Raw genomic sequence first — 27,734 nt, 5'->3', positions numbered from 1 at the left:
TAAATAACGCTCAAACTAGAGGAAAAACTGGCATGGCCATATTCAATTAATTAACCATGATGATAAGAGTATTAAATACCTGTGTATTAAATACCTGACAAATCTCCCTTTACGGTACATTTTGAACAGATTAAATATGTGTGATTCATTTGCGATTAACTATGGACAATCATGCAATTAATCGCGGTTAAATTAATATCGATTGACAGCCCTAATTTTAATAAAACTAAAGATGACCATTAGACGTAAATAAGATACCTGCAGAAGCCGTCGTGGCGGACATCAGAGAGCCGAAGAGTGTCGTAGTTCCCTCTGAAGCTCCGCCCTCCGAGCTCGGCTTCACAAGGCAGCTGCTGAAAGATGGCGGGGAGGAGAAGGTAGTCCCGCCCCCCGAACGCAACGATGGATCTGAGAAACTGAGGAAGTCTGAGGAGGAGGGGGCAGAGGGCGTCTTGCTGGCACTGGTCAACAGGAGGCCTGGGAGAAAGAAAAACAATGACAGCAATGAATGACAAGTAGCAGGAGAGACACGAAACAGAGGAAACAGACGTTACAGCTGGAAAAGTTTTCATACCCCCCTTTCCATCATCATGCGAGGAGCAGAAGCAAGATAACTAAAATAAGCATGTTATCTGCTCTCCTGCTCTCTATCTGCTCCACAGTCAGCCCTCCCTCATCATGTAGTCCTCCCATGTAACAGAGGAAGCGCCTCGAGAGCACACAAATGGACGGATACTCAAAACACACACACCATTTCTCTACTAGACACAAACAAACACACACACCTGACAAGGGCTTCAAGGTTCTGATAGTACAAAACAACGGGAGCTCAGTGTGAGTGCTGACTCCTTTCAGATCCTGACCTCCCCACATGTTCTTTCTTTCTGTCTTTTCCCAGACAGGGCCTCCGATTACAGGAGCCAGAGGCCGGTCAAGACGAAACACTGTTATCATGGCCACACACAAAAACTCTGGTGTCTGGCCAAAATCCAGCCTATGACACAGCACACACACAAACCGCATGAATCACACTCTTATTTGGGTTTTAATAGCATTGCTGTAATTGCAAATGTGCTGCACTTGCAGTTTTTTGGTGGGTGGGCAGGGCAGTAACACCGGATGATTTGTCAAGTGCGTTTCCATTTTTCTAACTGTGCAGGGTTAATTCCCAGTTGTGGGGAGAATTAACATACGGGACCATTAATTCACCTTGGTGGAAAGGCCCAGTGGAAGCAGAGGCAGATGTGGAGGAGGTTGCCATGGTTACCACGGCGGAGGCGAGGGGTTTCCCTGAGGAGGTGAGAGACTTGCGGCCACCCCTCTGTCCCACAGTGTGGGTCGCGCCGCTGTTCTTCTTGTTCTTCGCCTCGGACGCCACCTTCCCGGCATCGGGGGCCAAGCCGTCTTTGGGACCGCCGCCGGAGAGGGCGGACGACACTTCTTGGAAGTTGGCGGTCGTGAAGCGGGCGGTGCCGTCGTCCAGTCGCTTCTGCGAGGAGGCCGGCAGAGAGGCGGGTCCTCCTCCTCCCGCTGCGCTAGTGCTGTTGTAGGTCTGGAGGGAGAAGATGAAAAGGGAGGGAAAGGGAGGACAGGAACCATGAGAAATGCCGGAACAAGGAGAGAAAATTATCAAAACAATGCCGGTTGAAAGAGGGAGGACCAAAAATGGGAAGGTCAGCGGGAGTACAGGATATGTGAGGGACAGACTAGAAGAGCAACAAAAGGTAAATCAAGGTGAAGAACAAAAAAACACCCCTGCAGTAATATTCAACTAGCCTAGTCAAAAGAGCGAGGAGTGGAGGAGTGTCCTCACCTTGTCTGGGACCATGATGTTAGGAAGGACGAGGGAGGGCGACATGTCCATGGAGATCTTCTTGTGTCTCGGTTTGTGCCTGTCCCGCTCCTTGTGTTTCTGAGCATGGCGAAAAAGAAAAAAGAAAAGGAGAAACAGATGGGTGAAGCTGTTAAAGACATGATACAGAGGAGAGAAATAAAGACAGACACACAGAGAAAAACAGACCTCCTACAACCCTTATTTTATATCCCTCTGCATTTAGGAACATTTGGAAAAATACTCAAGTGTTACTCGCAAGTGTTCTGTAGAAGATTATAGACAAAGAGATGGCAAAAATAAAACAAAAAAAGGTGTGAGTTATTAGGATATAAGCACAAAAGAGGAAGAGTGTGTGTGTGTGTGTGTGTGTGTATGTGTCTGATAGAAAGAAGAGAGCATTACATTTCAAAGGCTCGGTCTGAGATGAAAGCTAAGAGATCTACAAACACAAAGAGAGTGATGGAAGAGTGATAAAGAATGGGGCAGGAGAAAAACAGGAATTCAGCGCGCTCAAGTTTAGAGCAGAGTGTGTCTAAGTGCCTCTCGCCGTGCACAAGGTCTCATCGTTTCATCCAATCATATCCTCCTCCTTGGACCATCACAGCTCAATTTACACCCTTGCTATCACACACACGCGTGCACCACCGCCGCCACCCTCCTCTCGCACCCCCGAGGTGGCGACTGGGTGCCAGCGCATTTACACCTCACATGCGCGCCCCGCACCCTGACACCTCTCTGCGCAGGCATACAAGCAAGACAGGTGCATGTATGCTCACACACACTCACACACACACACACTTTTACATGGACACTCAGATGCATGCAGAGACACACACGCACACTCGAAGATCGGCGGTGAAAATATGCAGCGATCCTGAGAGACGACATGGGACTCAACATGCTTGTGATGCTCAGTGTCATGACAACTCTGAAACACCAGAAAACGCCCCTCCCCCACTTCTTCTTCTTCTCCCCCCAGGGTGACTGCACGGAGGCTGGTGACAGTTTAGCCAGACTTCCTCTATGACTGGCGGTTAACAGACATCGCCAGCCAAATCAGGAGATAGCAGCTCCACTGTGACCTAATGCCAACGCTCTGGGGTTAGGAGACAAAATGCTGCAGAGTTCTGTTAGTGATTATAACATGGAACTTTAGCCTTTCTGTTTTCTGTAGCTATAAAGTTGTTAAAATCATCTTATTCTACTGCCTGACAGTATCATATATATTCTGCAACAGTCAACATTGAGTCAAATATTGACTCGTGTTTTTTTACGGTTGCACCATTCCAACAAATGGAAATATTCTAGATGTTTATAGGGCTGTAAATCACAAGTTTCATCCCGATACGATATTATATCGATTTTTTGGACAATGATATGATATTTGCTGAAATCACAAAGTCTGTGGCCTGCGATCAATACGAGACGATATCATATGCCCATTTAACACATCAGTTACATTTATATTAGGGCTTTCAATCGATTAATCGCACATTTTTTTATCTGTTCACAATGTACCTTAAAAGGAGATTTGTCAAGTATATAATACTCTTATCAACATGGGAGTGGACAAATATGTGTGCTTTATGCAAATGTATGTATATATTTATTATTGGAAATCAATTAACACCAGAAAACATTGACAAATATTGTCCAGAAACCCTCACAGGTACAGCATTTAGCATAAAGAAATATGCTCAATTCAGATCATGGCAAAGCCCAACAGGCAACTACCGCTATCAGTGTGCTGACTTGACTATGACTTGCCCCAAACTGCTTATGATTATCATAAAGTCGGCATGTCTGTAAAGTGGAGACTCGTGGGTACCAATAGAACCCATTTTTATTCACATACCTGGAGGTCAGAGGTCAAGGGACTCCTTTGAAAATGTCCATGACAGTTTTTCCTTGCAAAAATTTAGCGCAAGTTTGGAGCGTTATTTAGCCTCCTTCCTTCTTCCTAGCTGAGTCGGCTACAACCTCCGAAAGATCGATTAAGTTAACGCATTAATTGTGTTAACGCATTAACTTTGACAGCCCTACTATATATCAACTCACAAAAAACAACTAAAATATGATTTGACCATTTTTATTATTACTGGGCTCTTTCAGATATTTAAATAAAAACTATACACTGATCAGCCATAACATTAGGACAGCATGGGCACCCTGACCGATCTGCGGCTACGCAGCCCCATACGCAACAAACTGCGATGCACTGTGTCTTCTGACACCTTTCTATCGGAACCAGCATTAACTTTTTTCAGCAATTTGAGCTACAGTAGCTCTTCTATTGGATCTGACAACAAGGGCCAGCCTTCTCTCCCCACATGCATCAATGAGCCTGTCGCCGGTTTTCCTTCCTTGGACCACTTTTGGTAGGTCCTGACCACTGCAGACCGGGAACATCCCACAAGAGCTGCAGTTTTGGAGATGCTCTGACCCAGTTGTCTAGCCATCACAATTTGTCCCTTGTCAAAGTTGCTCACATCCTTACGCTTGCCCATTGTTCCTGCTTCCAACACAAAGTTCAAAATGTTCACTTGCTGTCTAATATATCCCACCCACTGCCAGGTGCCATTGTAACGAGATAATGAATGTTATTCACGTCACCTGTCAGTGGTGTTAATGTTATGGCTGATCGGTGTATGTTCTTTTTAATAAAAAGAATAAATATAAAGTGTGATTTTTTTTAAATATAGGTCTATCTTAAAGATGATGATGATATGTAACGATATTTTCACTTTGCATCGATGATATTTGGCCGTTGATCATTGAATTGATATATCGATCCAGATCGATGCATCGTTGCACCCCTAATGTTTTGTGCATCATTTTATACACATTTTCCGAGAAAAGCTGACATATTTTCGTATCTTTGGAAATGTTCAGATCCCCCACTAGAAAATAAAATAATTTCTGGGAGTCTAAATGATGTTTGGCTGCACAGCATGATTTTGCGATGACTGACCTACTGGTGAGTCGCTGTTTGTTTTTTTAACCCCCGGTGATTCATTTCAACTAATCAAGGAACTGTTTAGTCTATAAAATGTCAGAAAACACAGCACAGCACAGCACAGCACAGGGTGGCGTCTTTAAATTGTTTGCTTTGTCAGACCAACAGTCGACAACCCAAAGATAATCAATCAACAGTGATATAACACAGGAAAAAACAGTAAATTCTCACATTTAAGAGGCTAAAATGTTTTCCCCTTTTTGCTAAATAAATTAGTTACACTATTGTCAAAACTTTATTTTTTTTATTTTCTGTAGGGCTGTCCCTGAAGTGTTTGGAACTACTTTAAACGATAGTGCCTACTTTGCAAATTGGCAACAGAAAGCGGAGAACCAAAGACAAACATGGGACAAAGTGAGACGGTTAACTTAAACAGCATCTACTGCAACAAAAAGGAGAGATGATCCTGGAGAGAAAAGGAGAGTGAGAGAGAGAGAGAGAGAGAGACAGAGAGGTAAATTCTTTGGGATTCCCTTGTTGTTTTTCATTAACATTCCAGAGGAAGGTGTTGATGGACAGAGGCTGAGCTGAGAGGGTCGGATAACACACACACACACACAGACAGAAGGACCCGAAGCACTGGGCGTGGGAAACATAACACACACACAATGTAACCCTGACACACCCTTATCAATCAGGTCAATTGATTATACAGGCAGAGACAAAGCCTTTCAGCGTGTCCTTTCCCCTCTTTCTCCGCTGCTGACCATTAGCAGCCTGATCATTTGACATGTCCGAGTGGTCTTTGAGACTGTGTGGGGTAAATATGAGCGGTGGCAGCGGAGAATGAGAGCCGCCGTGTCTATTTATCAACAAACCCCCCGAGCAATGAGCTATGAGCTATGAGCAACACAACGGTGGGCTGAAATCCTCTCCGTCTATGTCGAACGCTGGTCACGGGGGTCTGAACTGGCCTCTTTACAGTTCCTAAAATATGTGGCTGGAAATTTCTTTACTCTCTTGGTACGCAAGTTCATTTTTGCAGTTGGTCACTAAAACTAAATGCATTACATTAGAGCTGTAACTATCTATCGATTGATCATTTACTTGTCAATAATATGAGAGCACAAGTTAAACACCACACATAAATATCTCCCAGACCCCAGTTGATATATATATATATATATATATATATATATATAACCCTAACCCGTATAATCAAATAAAAAGAAAAGAAAAAGCTGCAAATTCTCACATTTGAGAGACGAAAACCATAAAATGTTTTTGCATATTTGCTTGATAAATTACTTCAAAAATAATAAATTATCAAAACTATAGTTAAATTATTTTCTGTTAATTGACTACTAAATTAATTGTTTAATCACTACATCGTTGACGATAATCATGATATTTAAAACATTAAATATTGATATCATGTTAATAATACACATATGATAAAATGGTGTAAATAGTCTAGCGCCTCTTGAATGGTTCAGACTTTCTCTCCACCTCCCTACACTCGTATTTTGAGTGTAATTCATTTGCCAAAAAAGAGACAAACTGCACAATAAACAAAGTTAAAGATGAATTTGACTGACAGCATTATTATTATTTTTTTCCTAATTTTCTATAGAAATCATAATATCCTTATTAAGGCTGTCAAAGTTAACACGATAATAACGCGTTCTCGCAAATTTGTTTTAAGGCCACTAATTTCTTTAACACATTAACGCAATTTGTGATTTTTAGGTTGTAGCTGGCTCAGTTTTAAAGCTACAGTGAAGATCCTGGTATCATATGAATCTAGAAAACATTAAAAAAAACACGTCATACTAGCTTGTCGTGAAGGAGTATAAATAACATTCCAAACTTAGGCTAAATTTTGGTGTTTTCAAAGGGGTCCCTTGACCTCTGACCTCCAGTTATGTGAATGAAAATGGGTCTTATGGGTACCCACGAGTCTCCCTTTTACAGACATGCCCACTTTATGATAATCACATGCAGTTTGGGGCAAGTCATAGTCAAGTCAGTACACTGAGACACTGACAGCTGTTGTTGCCTGTTGGGCTGCAGTTTGCCATGTTATGATTTGAGCATATTTTTTTATGCTAAATGCAGTACCTGTGAGGGTTTCTGGACAATATTTATAATTGTTTTGAGTTGTTAATTAATTTCAAGTAATAAATATATACACACATTTGCATAAAGCAAGAAAGTTTGCCCACTCCCATTTTGATAAGAGTATTAAATTCCTGACAAATCTCCCTTTAAGGTACATTTTTAACTGAAAAAAAATTATGAATTTAATTAATCACGAGATTAATCATGATTAATTATTTTAATCGATTGACAGCCCTATCCCTTATAGAGAAATTCTTTAGGCTAGTGAAAATCTGATATTCTGAGCCCTAGTGTTCATGCTTGTGGTACTTTACCGTGCTGTAATGTTCATAGACAAGAAAATTCATTAGCGAGGTTATGTAAGAAATAAAGAGCCTATAAAATTATGCAAGAAAAGAGTATTGCCTTTTAATTTGATGCAACATACATCCTAAATGCTTCGCAAGTTAACACAATGGCCTCAGGAGGAAGATGAGAGTGTGCAGACACACAGGGGAGGAGGGCTGAGGAGAGGCGAGGGAAGACAGGAGGGGGAAACGGAGGAACAGGAAGTAAGGGGGAAAATAATCCGCCCTGGCCTAGCAGGAATTCCCCTGTGCAGTTTCCTGCAGGATTTCTGACCAGCCATTGTGTACGTATAGATGTGTGTGTGTGTGTGTGTGTGTGTGTTTCCTGCAGGCCTTTTCTAAGTGGCCAGTGTTGGGATCTTTTAGCCCCTGCTGTAGTTTGACTGCAGGGTCTAACATGAGGTGGGTATATATCTGAGCCTCCAAACCACATAACAAATGCATGAGTGGATGTGTGGACACACACACACATCTGAGCCTACTGATCTCTGACCCTAGAATGTGTGTGTGTGAGTTTAAGTGAGAGAGAAGGGGGATACTCTAACTAATGCAAATAAGGCAGTATTAACAAAAGCCAGGGCAGAGGGACTGGATAATATGCAAACAAATACGCACGCACGCACGCACGCACACACACACACACACACACACACACACACACACACACACAGACACACACACACACACACACACTAATGCTGAAGCTGGTATTGTTTGACACAATGACTAAGTAGACAGATAAAACGTCACACAACATGCTAAACGCTCAATTTAGATTCCGCTAATTACTTTATGGTTGAACACAATGAAACATCTATTGTCTTGTTTCATGCTTTTTCTATCAAAAACAATTAACTACAAACTGAAAATAAAGATGGAAAAGGGAACTCAAAGCATCAAAGTATTTCTGGCAACAGCATCTCTACTGCTGGGCCGTCTGCACAAACACAGGGTTAAAAATAAATGCAACATCTCTTCAGAACATGAGCATTTCATTCAGTGGAGATGGAACAATTATTTGTAAAGCCGTGACAAAAACAAGCTTGGTTGAGGAGCTGACTTCCTCTGATTTTTAGAGTGGTGGAGCCGGCTGCAGGGCCAAGAGACACTTGCAAAAATGCATCCGATCATTCTTCCTTCTTCAATCATAAAAACACTAATATAACAAAATTTCATGGTGCATCTTCAGAAAAAAAATGTATTTCATTCATTTATTATAACTGAATAACTTTTATACTCAGAATAATAAAGACTTACTATAAGTGAGTGAGCTGATTTGAAAGATCGATATCAGCTATATGCAGCCCTGGCAAATTTCCATTTTAGGTACATTATATCTGCCCTCTATATCAGTTGTTATACTGATGTGTTATAAATAGGGCTGTCAAAGTATACGCGATAATAACGCATTAATGCAAATTCAGTTTTAAAGCTGGAGTGGAGGTACTGGTATCATATGAAACTATAAAAACTAAGGAATCCATCGGTACCAACCATGTTGTACTACATTGTTTCGAAGGAGGCTAAATAACGCTCCAAACTTGCGCTAAAGTTTGGCGAGGAAAAATTGCCATGGTCATTTTCAAAAGGGGTCCCTTGACCGCTGACCTCAAGATTGGTGAATGAAAATGGGTTCTATGGGTACCCACGAGTCTCCCATTTACAGACATGCCAACTTTCTGATAATCACATGCAGTTTGGGGCAAGTCATAGTCAAGTCAGCACACTGACAGCTGTTGTTACCTGTGATTTGAGCATATTGTTGTATGCTAAATGCAGTACCTGTGAGGGTTTCTGGACAATATTTGTCATTGTTTTGTGTTGTTAATTGATGTCCAATAATAAATATATACATACATTTCCATAAAGCAAGCATATTATCCACTACCATGTTGATAAGAGTATGAAATACTTGACAAATCTCCCTTTAAGGTACATTTTGAACAGATAAAATGTGCAATTAATCATGCAATTACTCACGATTAAATATTTTAATCCACTAACAGCCCTAGTTGTAAACTGACTTCACCCAAAACCTGTAGCAGCAAGACATCTGTATAAAAACGGCGGCTAATATGCTTGTAGAGTATATTTTTCATAATTAGAAAGCTGCAGCAGCCACTTGTAATACTTACATTTTTGCTCAGAGCTTTTATTTGTGATGTTTTCACAGTTGGTTTATATTGTTGATACAGGCAATTTCTTCCTAATGCAGATTTAAAGCATCCCCTTTCTAAATTGAATTGGTTTTGCGAACACACTTAGTATGCACTGTGCAGCTGCACTATGTAGAACAGCATAAATATCAGGGACATATGGGGAGTATTTTAGATGACTGAGCAACTTGATTGAGACGTCATCTGATGCATTTTATTCTTGTCAGATGGAATTTATGTTGTGATTCACAAGTAATAAGTGTCTGTTTCATATTTTGAGGTGGTCAGGACCAAGTTTCCCATGGCTAAAATATTCTCACAAACACACTTACAAAAGCTCTGGCTCACATGTCTGAGTATGTTAAGTACTTGTTTTATCTAATGAGCGTCCTTTGTTTGCTGCAATGCACTTTGCGGAGAACCTGTCAAGCTTTAAGTGCTTGATAAATTTCACACACTAACACCAACTTCAATATCTGGATCCTATAAACTTTTCCCAGTGATTGCTCCTCAAGAAGGGAGCGAGGATGGATGCATTTTTAAAGTGCTGTCCACAAGGGGCACATTGTTGGAGAGTTTGGTGGAGAGAATCAATGACACTGAGCAGAAAACTCTCTTAACAGCTCAACTGTAAAGGGACAGTCACGTGTTTGCTATGCTGGGTTGAATATCCCTACCTACCTATTATACACTAATACTGGCCTGCAAAAGTTGGAGATGGAGTATCAACCATCAGAAATGGTGCTTTTTGAGAATGATACAACCGTAGGCGAACAGGGAAAAATCAAGCTTGTCCTCTGTTCTGACAAGGGATCGGTAAACATGACAAAAAAAAAAAAAAAAGAAGTGGAACAGATGACTTGACACCTCCTGTAAATTCAGATTTTTCGCAGCCTGTGATTACATGTTCTGCTAACAGCTGTGACTGATTAAGTCACACTAATGTAGTATTCATTAGAGGCTGCGATCACTGGTGGGTGTAGGTGGGCTGCAGTCATGCTAGCAGCTAAAAACCAATACAAATGCAACTGCTGCTGGGTCTATAAAATACAATTTCAGCGCTCACTTGGACATCAAATTAAAAAGGACTTCTATGAGTTTAAAGGGATTATTTGGTAAAACTCAAGGACACATTGGTGCATTTTGAAGTGTGAGACATTTTTACACTCCCAACAGTCAAAACATAGTATGCTCATATCTATAGTATTGTTTTTTTCCACAGGAAAACATTAATTAAAAATTTAAATAAAGATACCAAATGAATTACTTTCAAGGCCACCCATCCATTTAAAATGTAACTGTCAACATCTAATATGTAAGAGATAATGTGCAACGAGCCAGTCATTGTTGTGAAATATACCCCAACAACGAAACAGAGGGTCTTGCATCACCCTGAAGGGGTTTATTTCACAACAATGACTCACTAACTGTACATTATCCCTTTTATTACACGGCTACTTACTTAAGAAATCAATAATTTGACCCAAAAATGATCCTCCTGTGTCCGAGATCAAATGCGTCCGCATAGCAACGGTCTGTTATACATTGCAACGGTCTGCTATATAGAAATAACAGACTGTAGATTGACCAATCAGAATTGAGTGTCCAACAAAGCCGAGCTAGTTAAGATATGCCAGCATAGAGAGCATAGAGTCATCTCTTTTCCATTTGGCCTTTAATTCAAACAAAAATATGCCTTCTGAGACTCCGCTTGTCATAAATAATGTTCTGCCAATATATTCAAAAGACTGTCTCCATAAATGTTCATTATAGAGCCATTATAAGAACCACTGAAAAGTTTTATTGATCAGCGCTTTTAGTGCGTATCTGCCTGTCCCTCCACAGTGTGAGCATGTAGCAGTGAGGGCGTATGTTTCATGGTTTGGAGGCATAGAGAGGTTAAGATCTGAGGGCTGTCTTACCTTCTTGTCCGTGTCTGGAGGTCTATCCATACACAGAGAGGAAGAGTCACTTAAGCTTTGAGACATACTAGTGCGGCCCCTGCTCCTTCGCTAAAAAGGTAAAGAGGAACTCCAAGTTACTGGATGAATCCAAAGAAAATGAGTCTAACATTAGACAAAAAAAAAAACTCTTTAAGATATAAAAAAATGAACAAAACTTAAACTAAAAAAAGGCTGACTGAACTCAAAATTAAAAAACAGTGAAAAAACATCACAAGCATTAAAGTGGTGGTTATAGGAGTGAGCTAAAAAATGCATGGTGGCAGTAGGTATTTAAACAAAAATACATTACAGCTCCACTGTAGAAAAGGCCGTTCCTTCTTCAATTGATCAAATGTAACCATTAGAAAAAGTAATTCTAGTGTAGAACAACCGTCAATAAAAAAACAATCAGCACTGAAGGCAACACAAGCATAAGTTGCGTTTTATTGTTGTTTTAAAACCCCTTTGCCAAATCTCAGATCTAAAGAGGCATCATGGGACACTTTCGAGGGGTCTTGGTTATCGATCTCAGTCCGAGTCAGCTTGCTCTTGCTCATAGTATCCGTTGCCATGGTGATAAACAACTACATCCTCAAATTACAGCCAAATTACCTCCAGGCATAGATCAAGGCTTGTGTTTACCCAGTCTCTATTCAAAAGCACAGATCTATGACCAGAGACTGTGTTTTTCTTTTTGGCATTTCATGTAAAACTGACACTCCGAGGCAACCTGGTGCACCATGGGATACATCCTCCTCGTCTGGCCTCCCATACAGCTCATTGTCTGAGTCACATGGCAGTCTCTTCCCTTTAAAAAGTCTAAATCTGGATTTACATACTGACATACTGTACAACACGTACAGAGGAGTTCATCAATTACTATTCCTACTGAAGAACACTAGATTATCATTCAACCTTACAGGACCTAAAAAATAAAAACACTTTGTATAAACTTGCCAAAAAAGCGAGCAGAATTAACTTGCATCACTCTCTTTATTTTCTCTGCACCTTTTTCAGGGATAGATGTTCAGCTTTGTTACATTTTCAATTTAATGAATATAACTTAACGGCACTGTAAACGTGTTTTTACTGCAAAAGACCAGTTGCTTTGGAAGTTGTGACAGAAAGTAATGCAACAATTTTGCTAATCACTGTCACAGAAGATGTTTGAAACCAAATGCACATGCTGAAAATAAAACAATTTTACTGTATCAATATAGATATTTTCCAAAGTACGTGTCTCTAGAAGTGTATGATTCAACTTTTTCCCATGGTCTAATGTAAAAAAAAGTTAACAAAAATCACAATAAATCGTAATATCAAGTCGCACTACTTGTAGAATCTCAATACTTAAAAATCTCACAATACATATCGAATCAGCACCCAAGTATCGCATCGGGAGACAGGTGTATCGTCCCAGCCCTAAAATGCCCCAGTATAGATGACTGGAAAGGAAAGCCGAACGCGTCAACGAGTTAATTTACACTCCTTAGAAATAAGGAAAAATTATTCACACAGTATTAATGAAATCAACGACAAACAAGGATAATCTAAGTTTGAAATTAGATTTGGTGTCCAGTCGAATACCATATGTTGCTAACACGCCGTAAACATCCATCAAGTGGCATTTTATGAAACCCACTCTGCTAACAACATTGCTTTCCTCATCATTGATTCCCTCTCGTACAGTCCTGTCATCCATACAATCCCGGCTTAATGACATTATGCCCCAGCATCCAAAGCCATTCATACACGATCAATATAACAGCATGAGCCCTTCCATCAGCATTTGTTAACATTGCAAAATGTCATCTGTGTGTGTGTGTAGACACTATAAAGCCTGCCCTGTCTTTCCATCCTCCCACTGTTCCACAAATCATAATAGTTAAGTCACGCTCCTGTTTTTCATATTTGCGTGACGCAGGGTGTGTACATGCATACATGTGTATACCTTGCGATAGGTTGTTAACTATCGGAGAGGCGGAACAAAATCTGGGACGCAACAGGACGTCTCTACAGTGAATGTGTGCCCTGAAAACACATTTCCTCTGCATATCCAGTTGTTGGATGTGTGTGTTGATATGCCTATCCTTTTCATTCTTCTCTTATCTGATTGAATTCTGCTTGACAATGGGCCAGCTAGCCACCTATCAGGTTTGCATTATGCTGGTTGCATAGTCAGAGTAAGGCTAACAGACTGCAAAAGATAAGGGAGCGATCATGGACAAGAAACCAGCAATCTGCCATTTAGGAGTGAATGCAAATTGTTTGTCAAAAGAGACAAAAGAGACTGTTTTTCTGTCTTCTCTAGGTTAATCTTGATGCTATTATACATTATATTCATTGTATACCTATACTATAGAAAAGGAGTAGAAAAAGCTTCTCTAACAGCGTTCAACTTGCATTGCAACTTTTTATTGAAACCATGTGTCTAATTTAAGAGTAGCAGCACAAAAGCCACTATTGACCAAATAATAAAAGCTAACTGACAGGACAGGTCTGTTGGAAATAAATCACTGAAATGTTAATTTCCAAAGAATTTGAAATACATAAATAACGATTAAGCCAGAGTGTTTGACCTTACAGTGAAAACCAGGCTCAAAAGGACTCTATCCACCTGCAAACCAAACCCGCTGTGCCCACTCTGGGCTTAGCACCAATACACAAGGGAGTGGAGGGGACCACTGTTAGAGAGATTAGAGGCATCAGGAAGGGAGGAGGAATGAGAGTAGATGGAAAAGGGGTAGATGGAGGGTAAAGGACAGGTGGAAGAGAGGCAAGCAGTGGGGGGATGGATTCATTGGTCCAGTGAGAGAGGGAGCATATGGGGGAGAAAGATAGATGGAGGGAAAAGGGGGGCAGAAGCCAACAGAGACCGGAAGCTGACTGCAGGAGGGAGATGGCTAAGCAGGAAAAAAAAGAGTATGACAGCGGAGGAGAGGTTGGACAAAAGACAGAGGAAGGAAAAAATGCCAGTATAGTAAGAGAAGGACAGAGATGAGAAGGGCTAAGGGAGGTAGAGACACAATAAAAAGAAGAGGTGATGGTGGGTCATCTCTCAGTGGCAGCAGAGAAATGAGAATTCATTCACAAGATGAAAGGTATTTCTCACTGTGTTACAGTTAAACCAATAGGTGTGTGTTACGTCTACATGGTCATCCATGCTGGTAGATAGTGGAACAAAAAAACACATCATTCAAATTGTTAACAGGCACGCTCACGTGCAACACCGTGACCCTCAATATACACACCAGTCAGAGGGGTTTCATACTTTAACGAAACAAAACAGATCAATACTCAGTTCTGAAAAGGAAAGACAGTGAGTCCAATACAAGCTAATGAGTGAGACTTGGTATGTACCGTGAACAAATGTCAACTATGTTTATACATATTTACAAAAACACAAGCTTGCTCCTCAGTTAATTAGTACAGTTAATACTTATATCATCTTAAACTTAATAGCAAATCAAAATACATAGAAAATCTAATTTGTCCTCACATGCCTGATCGCTTGAAAGTTGCAGCGAACCTCGTCACTTTCAAGAGAGCTACCAAATCCTGGCTAATTCAGCAACCAACCTGTGCTCATGTCTAGCTTTTAAATGTAATTTTTTAATGTGTGATATATTGTATCTCAATGTATCCTGTCAAAACCTTTTTTTTTTACCTCACTGTTCCACTCTCCTAGCTTCATAAAAGCCCTTCTAGGGACTGGTGTTATAAATTAGCTCTTAAACACTATGATACCTTGCATCGGATAGCTGTTTTCAGTTTGTCTATGTATTTTGTATCTGTCCCTACCAAATAAACCATAAATATAAATACAATATGCAGAAATAGGTTATGGCTACAAAAAAATTCAGTTGAGAAGAATGACATAGTGGTGTGTGAAGTTGTGGTTATTTTATAGTATCATAGTATCAAAAAGACATACCATCTGTAGAATATAATAAAAAATATGAGAGTACACTTACCAATTTGCTGTGGTGGTATTTGCAATATCCACAGTACTTGACATTGTCTGCGTCGGATCCTTGTTCCTCACATAACAACCCCGCAAACTGGGCACTGTGGCAGAGAGTAAGGGAAATTAAAAAGATGTAAAAAACAGAAAAGAGAAAAGTTTTCAACACTTGTGTGTAACATTGTAACACAATAAGTACCATAACACCAACAAGTGATGACAACGAAACAACAGTCGTGTTTCCATTCAATTGTCAAGGAAACTTTTGAAATGACGCTAAAAATGAAATGCGTATTAGGCACGTTTCCATCAACTGGTTTGGAGCGAATAAACTGAGCGTAGTTTGGTCAGAAGTTGGAGCTCTAGGCTACGCGTGGCTGTAATCCGCCAGTTAACAGTAGAAGAAAAATGGTTTTCAGGAATTTGTTTCATTTGGGCACGTTTTAATTGTTCTTTCATGTCAGCTAGTATAGGCCATGTTTCACGTTGTCCGCAGACAAAGACAAGCATTTGCACGTTATAGGAATATCCAAGAAGACGCCGACAGCGGAAATAGCTGATCAGTCATGTGAGTTAAATGTTCGCTATGCTAAAATGTATTCGGCAAAGGCATTTCCATAATCCATTAAGCGCATCAACTCTTTATTCGACACTGGCAAAAAAAACACCTCAAGCGAGCTTAAAAACTCTTTTTTCGCAATTAAGTAAGTTTTTATCAAATTTTGCCATTTCCATAGAGCTTTTCTAACTTTCAAATATGCATAAAAACATGAATGGAAACACAGCGAATGTGATCTGAACACGAGGAAGCAGAAACAGAAGTGGCACAAGAAACCACTCTAAACCAGGCTGTGTTGTCATTACGGTTTGGATTACATAGTATATGAGATCTACAATCTTTACTTGAGTTTGAGCAAAGAAGTGAAGAAACAATCTCCTCCTTTGTCCAGTGAGGTCAATGTGCTGTGAACGGGTCTCACCATGTGACATGGAACGCCTGCCTGCAGCCATGTTTGTTGCAGGTCATGCAGGCTCCAGAAGCTGCTTTGCTCTCTCTGCCCTGGTCCTCACAAATATAACATGTCTACACAAACACACACAAACACACAGTAAAGAGAACCATTATATATTTTAACTGACTCATAATTACATTTTACATGCAATTTCGTGACATGTCTAAATGCATAGATTCATTTTGTTACCTTGTTGTAGCGATCATGTGGCACAGACTGGAGTACGATTGGCTCCATAGTCGAGACATTGGCGAACTCCACTTCAGGTATGTAAAGGGCACAAACTACATGGGCCCAGCCTGCAAAGACACACAGAAAACATCAACCTCTGCACAGATATGACAGCAAAGGGTAGTTTGTAGCAACATCTGTGAAGGTCTTGAATAGGAGTAAGAGTGCACAGAATGGATACTTATAATCCATTTGTTGGTAGCAAGTTGCAAAGGACTGATAAACGGAAGAATACAATACTGCTCCCATACATCACCCACAGGATTTTATCAGCTGGGAAAAACAAAAAAAAACAGCCTTTTTCCTGCACATTCTTTAGAGTTGTAACTCATGGCACACACCCTAAAACATGTGAAGTCCCTGCACTCAATGCATAACTGACGTTGCTACACTTCTGTGTTTGGTCCGGTAGATTTGTGTTGGTGGGAACACTGCCGTTTGAACTCTGGTGTGCATCAAACAACCGAACCAAGACAGACGATGAATGCCTCTCCTCACCCATCATGTTGCACTATATGATACATCATGCCTATACTGTTTATGCACAGTGTAATTAAAGTCCATAAAGTCCAGTACAGTTTTGATGAATGCTCTCATGTCCAGATATTTCCTTCTGAGCTCTTTGTAACCATTAGTGAAGATAAAATAAAGCCTTCAGACTCAGTAAAGCGCAGCACAACTAAAAAAAAAGTCCTTATTTGTGTTCCTAATCACTCCACGAAACTTTGCAACTTTTGGTTTGTGGTCAATGTGAACCCAAAATGAACCGGACCAAAAGGCCATGATGGATAACACTTCTTTGGCCCAAACCAAGAGAACCAAACACAATCTAAATGTGCTCTCTAAATTGCAGTTTTGGGTACTTTCACATATTAAACATAAATTAAACTTGAGTTCAACTTTGAAATGCTGAGTCGTAAATGTTTTAATTTGCAACTTGGTAGTTAATCTATCCAAGCAGCCGTTTATTGGGCCCTAACACACACAGCTGCCTGTCAGTGAAGACAAACTGGGGGCGGTGGAATGACAGTGGGGCATGGTGGAGTGGCAGCAGAATTGACGACCAGCCGAGGAGGAGCAGAAGGCGGTCAACGGGAGGTCAAATGGAGGTGTGAGTCTCCTGCCACGCTGGAGGTGTCTGTTTTTCCCCGTAGCGGAAACAAAAACAGGCTTAAACTTACAGTTGAACCCCTGACCTGCCTTTGACCTGGTGAGCAGGACAGGGGGAGGAGGGCAGAGGGCGGGACAGGGGAGAGGCAGCGGGTGTGAAATGGGGGGCATGTTGTTGTTTTGAAGTCCCTCCAAGAATCTGGAAGAGGCCTATAAAACAGGACTATAAAAAGTGGCACAGCCTTCCTCCTCAAACTAAGCATTCACGCTTTTACCCCCCGAAAACCCAACAAAGCATCCCTTTACAAACATGCCTCACTCCAAGACGTCCAATGTGTTGAGACAATGAGCTTAAATTTAGCTGATGTTATGATTTGAAATAAACAAAAAAGAGGCAAAATGCTGTCAGTTCATGATAATGGCTTCTGTGGTAAACCACGATAAAACAATAACACTAAAACCAGTAAAAAAACAAGACTAACTGCATGTTGTTCTCACTGTAGCAGGTAATGAACGGCATGGACAGTGAAACCACATCAGTATAATCAAAAATATGCTCAAGAGTGACAGCTCTAATTTGCTATGCTGCCACATATCTAGAGCTGCAACGATTGATCAATTAGTTGGCAACTATTTTTAAAATAATCCCCAACTATTTTGATAATCGATTCATCGGTTTGAGTCATTTTTTTAAAGAAAAAAAAGTCACAATTCTCTGATTCCAGCTTCTTAAATGTGAATATTTTCTGGTTTCTTTACTCCTGTATGACAGTAAACTGAATATCTTTGAGTTGTGGACCAAACAAGACATTTGCGGACGTCATCTTGGGTTTTAGGAACCTTTTTTTGGGGGGACGTTTTTCACCATTTTATAGACCAAATAACTAATTGATTAATCAAGAACATGAAGGAGAGATTGGTCGACAATTAAAATAATAGTTAGATGCAGCCCTACACATATCTAATATTTCTTAGCACCCACTTGTAAGAAGTGAACTTGTTGCTGATTTTCAAGTGTACCTATTTCCATCAAACCCCCCATTAAATGGTTGTGGCAGATTATGTTTGAAACCTTTTAATGTGCAAATTCTTTCAACATCTTTAAACTCTTTACTGGGTATATCTGCAACTAAATAAGACAACAAAGAGGCCAGACGTAGCAGCTGTAAACTTAACTTCTGTCTCGCTCTACGCCTTCTCTTTCTTCTCTGCCTGCTATATGTTACGATCAAATACCCATTTCAGACTAATCCCATTGCCCTGCTTTATTACTGTCCCACCTGAAATAACAGCAACTACCACACAGATCAACAAGTGAAGAGGAACTGACAAGAGCGGCGAAACGGACGGTAGGGGAACGAGACGGTGAGAGAAAAATGGGGAGGAAAAAAAGAGAGGGAGAGAGGGGTCATGGGAAGGGTAAAATAAAAGAGAAAGTAGTAAAACGGTGTGTGTTAGTGTTGTCCTGATGCCTCCCTGCAGGCCTGGACACAATCCCACAGCTGTGCCTCTCTCTCCGACTGACTCAAACACACACACACACACACACACACTCACATACACACAGAATATTTACAGTCTCCACCAAGCTGACCTCCCAATGAACCCGGAGAGGAGACTCCTCACAGGCCATGCACTATACCCATCCTGTCCCGCCCCCTCATAAACATACACACACACACACACACACACATAAACCATGGACTGGCAAGGACGGCAGTGAGAGGCAGCACACACAACAAACAGCGACATAACTCTCCCAGCACGCTCACACCCCTTAAACTTGCCGGTGACATGCAATTAATGACAAAATATACAAGAGGCTCACCACAGATGTGTGTGTTATGTGTGTGTGTGTGTGTGTGTGGGATTTTACCTCCGTTGTCTGTCCTCTTGAGCGCTCCGTCTTTGTGTGGACACAGCTCACATCTCTGTGGGTGAAGAAGAAACAACGGGTCAGAAACAACCGGTCGACCTCATCTACTTTAACACAGAGGTATGACAAATATGCCAGAATGTGAGATAAAATGGGAAGTGGCCCTGACTTGGGCACGAGGCCAGAAACTCTACGGGAACACACCCTCACTTTCTGCCACCTAAGGATGTGTCTTTCTCCAAGCGCGTGTGTGTGTGTGTGTGTGTCAGCTAATACAAGTCCTTGGGCAATCATTTCTGTTGCTCTGAGCCTGACAACTCATCTCTTCCTTAACTCACACATAAGCTGGTTGTTCATCTTGAAGCTGAAACTACATGCTACAAAGAGCGCAGTGTGTGTGTGTGCATAAAGAAAGACTTTCATGTCCCTTCTTTCTTCCCCTTTTTCTCGCACCAATACTTTTCTGTTGCATGTTTAAGTTCACTAGAGCTGCAAGCAATGATCATTTTCATTTTAGATTAACCAGTTGCTTTTTTTCTTGATTAATGGATTAGTTGTTTGGTCTATAAAATGTCAGAAAATGGTGAAAAATGTAAATCAGTGTTTCCCAAAGCCCAAGATGACGTCCTCAAATCTCTTATTATGTCCACAACTCAAAGATATTCAGTTTTACTGTCATAGAGGAGAATAGAAACCAGAAAATATTCAAATTTAAAAATCTGGAATCAGAGAAGTTAAACTTGTTTTTTCTTAAGAGATTACCCCTCATAAACAAGATAGTAAGTAAAGGTGCTTCGACTCCACATTACTATCTCAAAATTCATCTTTCTGAACAGGTTTTCAAATATCTGTCTTTAACTTTTTATACTTTTAACTTTCATTTATCTCTTAAGGCCTTTACACACCGGGGGCATGACAAATAAAAAACACGCCTGCAGATATAATATTAGACATATTATTTTCTCAAGTGAGTATTTCACATTTTTGGGGGGCTTTTATTGTGAAAGGTAAAAACAGAAAGAGTGTATCTGATCTGCGCTGCCTTTGTCAAGGTTGAAAGAAGTAATAAAGTTTGCCATGCTGGTTCGGATTACAGGGCCTGTGTGTTGCCGTTTCATAAATATAGACGCAACTCAACCTGCTACCATGTTGTAAGTTTCGCAAGGTTGATGCCTTTATTTGCGGTGCGAAAGCTCAGAAAGTCGACCTTCTGAAAAAGAATTACATCGCTTTTTGCCGCGTAATATTCACGTTCTGTGTGAAAGTATTCATTCACAAATTAATGCAAATTAATTGCACTAAAAAAAACGGCGCCGGTGTGTTAATGTTGTCAAAAATATCGAAAAATCTATACATATCAATATTGAATATTTGGAACGGTTTCAATGCTCATTTTCCACAGTATTGATACAGGGATACCAGCTGCACTTTCTGCTCTCTCCTCTCTCCGACAGCGAATTGACACACACACTTGTTGACACCACAATTTAACTTTTGATAAAAATCAAACATTTTATGCCCTCAATTTGTCCCCGTGGTATCGAAAACAGTATCAAATATTGATATTATTCAAGGTATTGTCTCAAGGTAAGAAATTCCAGTATCGTGACAACACTACGGTGTGTAAAGGCCTTTAATCTCATAACATCATTCAAATGCTACAGGTGTAAATACCCTTTCCAAATATTCCTTTATAAGACAAAGAAGGCAGAATCCGGAAGTTGAGTACTTTACTATATGCATTTTTAATTTTCACGAAGGCAGAAAAATCAGAAGATCGCTAACTTCACCAGTTCTAGATATCCTTTAACTTTGCACACCAGCTCGTTTAAATACTTTCGTATGAGTCTATTGTTATTATCTTAAAAAGAACACCTCACCCATATGCCAGTTGCACAGCCTGGCATGCTGGACAAACAGGTTTGTACACTTGATTCCTTCAAGGAGAATAAAGTTTGGATTTTTAACACTTTACGCATCAGCTGCGGTGTAAAGATTTTGTACACTTTGGAGCTGCTTTGCAGCGAAAAGCATTTACATGTACTTAAGTGACCTGGTTATTGTTGTATGTCTCCACTAAACTCATTACTTAAATGCCATGTAAATAAGAAATGACCTGGCTGCCTTCGTCAGGTTAAGAGGTTAGTGGAAAACCTAGTTATCCTGCTAAATTTCTGCAGGAGAAACTTTGCCCTGTGTGCACACACGAATACAGCAAGTCGGCAGATCATTCCTAGCACCTGTATCAACAACTACGCGAGTAAATCTTGTCCTGACATAATCTCGACAGGTCCTTAGAAGTTTTTCCGGGGTCATATTAAGTTGAAACTCAGCAAGCCATAGCAGTTAGTGGCTTTTTTTCACCGAGTTTCACAAAAAGAACACGTAAAATATGGAAACTCTTTCAGTTCAGTCCTAAGTGACATGATTCAGAGGTCTGTGGAGAGTGGGTCAGTCCAGCAAGTGTTGGAAATGTAGTTTTTTTCCAGGGCCACGTTCCTGCCTGGGCAGTAACATTTTCATGTGCTGTTAAACGTTTCACGTGCAGTCTAGATAGCTTAATATTTGCACCATAGTATGCCACACACAACAAATGGTATTTGGTAGAGCTGGTAAACTGGACACACTCCAACAGCATTTGAGATAAGCTTTTATAGAGCTTTTCAATCAGGATTAAATATCATTTGGTGAAATATAACGGTAGCTGGTGCAGAATAAAGATTGTGGGCTGACAGTCAGGCTAAGGTCAAAGGACGGCAGGACGTGCAAAAGAAAATACTGCCGGTACATTCGGTTGCTCCACAAAAAGAGGCAGCAGCAGGCAGGTCTGTGCAGACCTCTAATATAATTTCTCTAGTTACGATAGTTGTATAGATTCAAAACGATAGATATGGTGGGCTAAACAGCACTAGCAGGCTTTCAAGTCTCACTAATGAGTTAAACAACTCAACTACTATTGCTCTGTGATAAATGGTGCCATTTAATACGACACAATTCCTTCTTAGGTTCCCTAAAAAAGCCAAAGAAAGGTCCTCTACTACTGTAATCGCATTGCAGGATTTTAATATAGTATTAAACTTTTATGTCAAATATACACAAACTGATGTACCGACACCGGCTTTGGGTATCAGCCGATACCGAGTACCGATCTGATACCAGTGTTTAATTATCAAGCTGTATGCCTTACTGTGTGGAAATGAGTTGGATCATTCCTTAATGTGTCAGGTCTTGCCATACAAGTTTTTTTTACAGTCAGGTTTGACTGAAATATTGCTTTCTTAACTTTGTAAAATGAAATGTAACCAATAAATACATAGATATAAATGTATTGAATTGTTATTTATTACTAAAATAATAAATCACGCACCAACAATTTGGCAAAACAATCTTCAAAATTAACAGGAATTACAATTCAGGTGTAAACCTTTTAAATGCCGCAACAAATTGGTCAAAACTTAAACAGGAATTAAAATTCCAGTTTATAATATATACACTGTAAACATAGAATTGAATTTAATAGATCTGCCACATTGTCACCAATATCCGATCCAGCTATTTGAGTCAGTATCGGCCCGATATCCGATCCAGTATCGGTGCATCCCTACTGCAAACAAGTATTAGGCAATACTGGCCGTCTTAATGACTTGATTTGTGTTTCCTCACATAACTAAAATAATCAGAAATAGTGGACAACTCACATTCAGAACCTAATCAAAAAACGTTCTCATCAGCACAAGATATGACATTGACTACTGATGGTGATGAAATATTACTGTCTTCAACATGCATTGTGTTATTATAACTGCTTTATTCCAAGTTGATTGAACGGACATTGATACAAGACCCAACCTAGCGCTATTCTCGCAAATTTCAGCCCAGTCGCCAGGAAAAATTCTTTTAAAGCATTGTATTTTTCTGCAAACCACAAATATGTTGAATGTGGGCTTTCGGTCAGAGTAAGTGATGTAGTACAAGGAGCGACGCTGTATATCGAGCAACCGTTATTGATAGTTATGTCGTGTAATAACGAGTATAACAAGCAAGAAAGTCCACAAAGGGCAGGCGGAAAGCGTGGTGGGAGGGTCAAACAAACACAGGACTCACCCAGGAGACTGCTGATGGGCTCCCATGTGAAACCGTTACGTCGTTATGGTTGCTACGTTATGTTGTAATGTTATTATTTTAACACAAACCAAGTAATATTAGAGTAGTTTTGTTGCCTACACCTAACCAATCGTTTCACAACATTAACCATTTAGCATTTTGCGTTTCTGCACGTGTGATACAAGGCTGATATGAAAAGTATTTATGAAACATATTTTTGGTTCAGAATCGTAAACATTCAACGTAACCCCGGGGTTTACAGAAACCAACATCTGCCAACATCTTTTCTGGTGACTGGGTTGCACATTTAGAAATGATAGCACTGTTCAAGAGCATGAGGTCCACCATCTATGCCAGACAGTCCTGTAATTCCAGGAGTTTCCTCATAAATGATGAATGGATAGATGGATCGTGTGACTCACCACACGAGCTGCTCTCTCCTGAGATTCACACTTTCTGCAAAACCAAGGACCTGTGGGCACCTGCACGATGCCGTAGCATGCTGAGGAGAGACGGAGGGGGCGCGTTAAAGTAACTCATCACAACCATAACAAAAGACATTTTATACCACAGAATACATTTATACAGTGATAACAAAACCACACCAACCTGACGACGCTTGATAACATATTTACATGATCACACCAACCAATGATTTTTTTTTTTTTTTTTTTTAACAAGTGCCAGAAGATAAACTTGTGACTAAACTGGTTTGAAAGCAGAACTGAGAAGTGTTTTGATCTGACAGACTGTTGAACACACCGCTGTTGTTTTTATATCACTCTACTGACAGCTGACATACTACAAAATATTTGAAGCCTCTGGGGACAGTGGGAGAATCACTGGTGATGCATTGTTAATTTCAACACATACAGTATAGGCATCAATGATAAGTGTTTGCCTTATGTTAATGTTGCCAAGCTTGTTACACCATACATAAAGAGGCTGCATTCAAATAGTCCACAATCTTACTTGGACTTCCTCCAAACATTTATATGAAAAAGGTCAAAGAACACTCACAATGTCAAGGTAGAAGGTACATTTCTATTTTACTCACACTGTGTGGATGCTACATGAACAGGGCCACGAGATCGGAGAGGACTCAGTTGCTATTGATGTCTCTTTACTTTCATACATTCTAAGAAGTTCTGTCAATTCTTAATAATACTGTTGTTCCGATATCAATACCAATATCGAAAATGCCTCCGATACTGCCCAAAATGCGGGATCGGTTAACGGCGATCACACCAGTCTATGCACCAATCTAATACCATAATTTATTAACCCAGAAAAAAAATCAACTTGTTTAACCGGAAACCACAGTAGCCTTTACTGTGCTGTCGCCCTGGATGTATCATGGCTGCCACTGGCAACTACTGTCCACTATCCATACATACCATAATAACAATAACAACAACAACAACAACAACAACAACAACAACAACAACAACAACTATTTCGATATTTTAAATCACGCTGGTATCGGATTGGTACTCAATATCAGCAGATACCACAAGTTCAGGTATCGGAATCGGGAAGGAAAAATGGTATCGGAGCATCTCTACTACACCACATTAGCAAACAATATGATTTAAAAGATGGACTGCACCTTCAAAAACACACTGCGTTCTTTCACCTCGTTTACACGACTCAGATTTGAAGTTGCAGTGCAGCCGGTGCTATACTGCAGCACTACCATGAATAGCCTACCTCTACACATTTTGAGATTATCTCTGATCTGACCAGAGCCCATAATCCAATGGAATAAACAGCTATAATCCAGATTTCTGAGAACAAAACACCCAGAGGTTACTTCAAATGAAGAAACTGATGGCCAGACTTGCAGACGAAACATCAAGCACCAGTTGGTTATGATATTATTCTGCACACACTGCATACATGACTCATTTTAATAATTATGGCTGGCTGATCCAGTCACTTAAAAACTTGCAATTTCTATTTGTTGCCATTCTAACCGATGGCACATAGAGGACTGTATGTGAATGCTTTGGTGTTATTTCAAGTTTTTCACTAAGATTCAGAGGAGAGCTCAAACACACAGGAGACATCATTTCTTAACAAATGTTAAGAGATTGTGAAGGGCCATAGAAAAAATTACAAAATAAAGTATATTTTAAATGACGTGATTTAGACTAAAATATACATTTTTAACTATGTTGTTGATGGATGCTTTTGTCCCAACAATTGGAAAAACTAAAAGAGTGACAGTTCAGAAAATTTTAAATATTTAATTATAATAATTTCACATTTGAAGTTGAGAATGCTCAACAGTCTTGATAGCTGTCTGCAAGTAAATCCCTTGCATTTACAACTTCTTGTACAGTACATCATCTTCCTAAATGATCTCTCAACATTGGTGAATGGTGTATATTCTATAGTATTAGTATATAGTGTGAAATTTGGACTTTCTGAAAAATAAAAAAAAAATGCTCCAACAGATCAACGTCTGTTGATTCCTGAAATTCAGAAATTAGTAGGACTGTCCGCGACCAAAGAAAATTGACTAACACTGGTGCGATTTTATCGACAGATCTGTAAAGCTGAGTTTCTCCAAAAAGAATCACACAAAAGCACCACTGACTGTTGACTATGGGCTTACAAACATGCTCCTATATCAGACATATTTAACAGCCAAAATATTAACAAACGGTTACAAAAAAATGTGTGTTACTAGATAGATAGATAGATAGATAGATAGATAGATAGATAGAAACTGTATTGATCCCGAGGGAAATTCAAGTTTCCAGCATCACAGTTCCATAGTGCAAAACATGTTAGTAAAAAAGTTAGTTGTTGCAAAGTACAAAAAAATATAGCAGATATAAAAATACAAGGAGATGAAGAAAACTGTTAAAACTGAATATAGTGCAGGGTAACAGCTGTGATACACGACTATTAAATAAGTGAATATAGTGCAGAAGAGACTGTTAAAAGTGAGTATATTATCTGTTCATTATTATCTGTACAAGTGTGAATACACTTGTACAGATAATAATGAAATGAAATGCGTCTATAGTTCAGAGTTGCTGACATTTCAAATGGTCTCCCCCCTGTGTTTGCCAAATGGACACATGGCCAGCTGTTAAATTTGTAAACACTGGACGTCATCATCTGAGTTATCTTGGGGTGAGCTGTGTATTGGCAGCACTGTATCACTGTGTCACAGTACTATAAGCCAACATGTAGCTATTATAGAAATCATTGTTTTGCAGCGTGAACTGTTCCAAATTTTTTAACTCACAACTTAAAAAGTCTAAATAAGTTTCCCTCCATCTACAAACGTTAGACTATTGATTGATAACATGCCGCTGATACGCCAAAATGAATAAAATGGGTCAATTATTTTTATTTATTACTTAAAGGCTACATGCCTCTGTTTTTTGTAATGTTCAAATATTTAGTATTGGTATCGAATTGGTATTGAGAATCGTGGAAATTCACTGGTATTGGTATCGACTACTAGATTTCAGGTATCGTGACATCCATAGATCTGATTACTGTCATGTATGTGACTGTTGACTTAAAAACATGCTCCTATCAGACATATTTTACAGCCCAAATACTAACAAACTGTGTGTTACAAGTGTGAATACACGGAAATGCATCTATAGTTCAGAGTTGCTGACATTTCAAATATAGTCTTCCCCCTGTGTTTGCCAAATGGACACATGGCCAGCTGTTAAAATTTGTAAACACTGGACGTCATCATCTGAGTCATCTTGGGTGAGCTGTGTCTTGGCAGCACTGTATCACAGTACTATAAGCCAATATGTAGCTATTATAGAAATCATTGTTTTGCAGCGTGAACTGTTCCAAATTTTGAACTTAGAAAGCAGCGTCTAAATAAGTTTCCCTCCATCTCAAACGCAGATTGGACAGCAGCAAAGGGGCATCAGCTAACACAGTAAAAAAAAGAGCTAAATAAAGTGTAACAAAATATGAACCATTTAAATAGAAGGAAGTATAAAAATAAGAGCAGTATATACAGTATTGACAATAAACAGACTATTAACAAAATTGCACAAGTGGAAAATGATATTGCACAGTGAGAATGAAAT

At 39.8% G+C, this 27,734-nt stretch overlaps 1 protein-coding gene across 4 annotated transcripts in view; it reads right to left on the bottom strand.

Moving 5' to 3' along the window:
* Nucleotides 1–27,734, bottom strand: part of mllt10 (MLLT10 histone lysine methyltransferase DOT1L cofactor) — a 55,426-nt gene that overhangs the window by 25,614 nt on the left and 2,078 nt on the right. For 2 of the 4 annotated variants that reach the window (XM_037756560.1, XM_037756561.1), the window contains exons 2-10: nucleotides 24,078–24,157; nucleotides 19,552–19,606; nucleotides 16,524–16,633; nucleotides 16,302–16,405; nucleotides 15,332–15,425; nucleotides 11,337–11,426; nucleotides 1,814–1,912; nucleotides 1,210–1,552; nucleotides 259–477 (exon numbers count right to left, since the gene is read on the bottom strand). In XM_037756560.1, the coding sequence (XP_037612488.1) occupies nucleotides 259–477; nucleotides 1,210–1,552; nucleotides 1,814–1,912; nucleotides 11,337–11,426; nucleotides 15,332–15,425; nucleotides 16,302–16,405; nucleotides 16,524–16,633; nucleotides 19,552–19,606; nucleotides 24,078–24,157 (1,194 nt within the window). The remainder of the gene's footprint in view (nucleotides 1–258; nucleotides 478–1,209; nucleotides 1,553–1,813; nucleotides 1,913–11,336; nucleotides 11,427–15,331; nucleotides 15,426–16,301; nucleotides 16,406–16,523; nucleotides 16,634–19,551; nucleotides 19,607–24,077; nucleotides 24,158–27,734) is intronic. The other 2 variants (XM_037756563.1, XM_037756564.1) reach the window with 2 other exon arrangements.

Source organism: Sebastes umbrosus, chromosome 21 (assembly GCF_015220745.1).
Source record: "Sebastes umbrosus isolate fSebUmb1 chromosome 21, fSebUmb1.pri, whole genome shotgun sequence".
Classification (NCBI taxonomy): Eukaryota; Metazoa; Chordata; class Actinopteri; order Perciformes; family Sebastidae; genus Sebastes; species Sebastes umbrosus.
The sequence above is the reverse complement of the archived record's forward strand: the minus strand, read 5'-3'. Positions and strand labels throughout refer to the sequence as shown.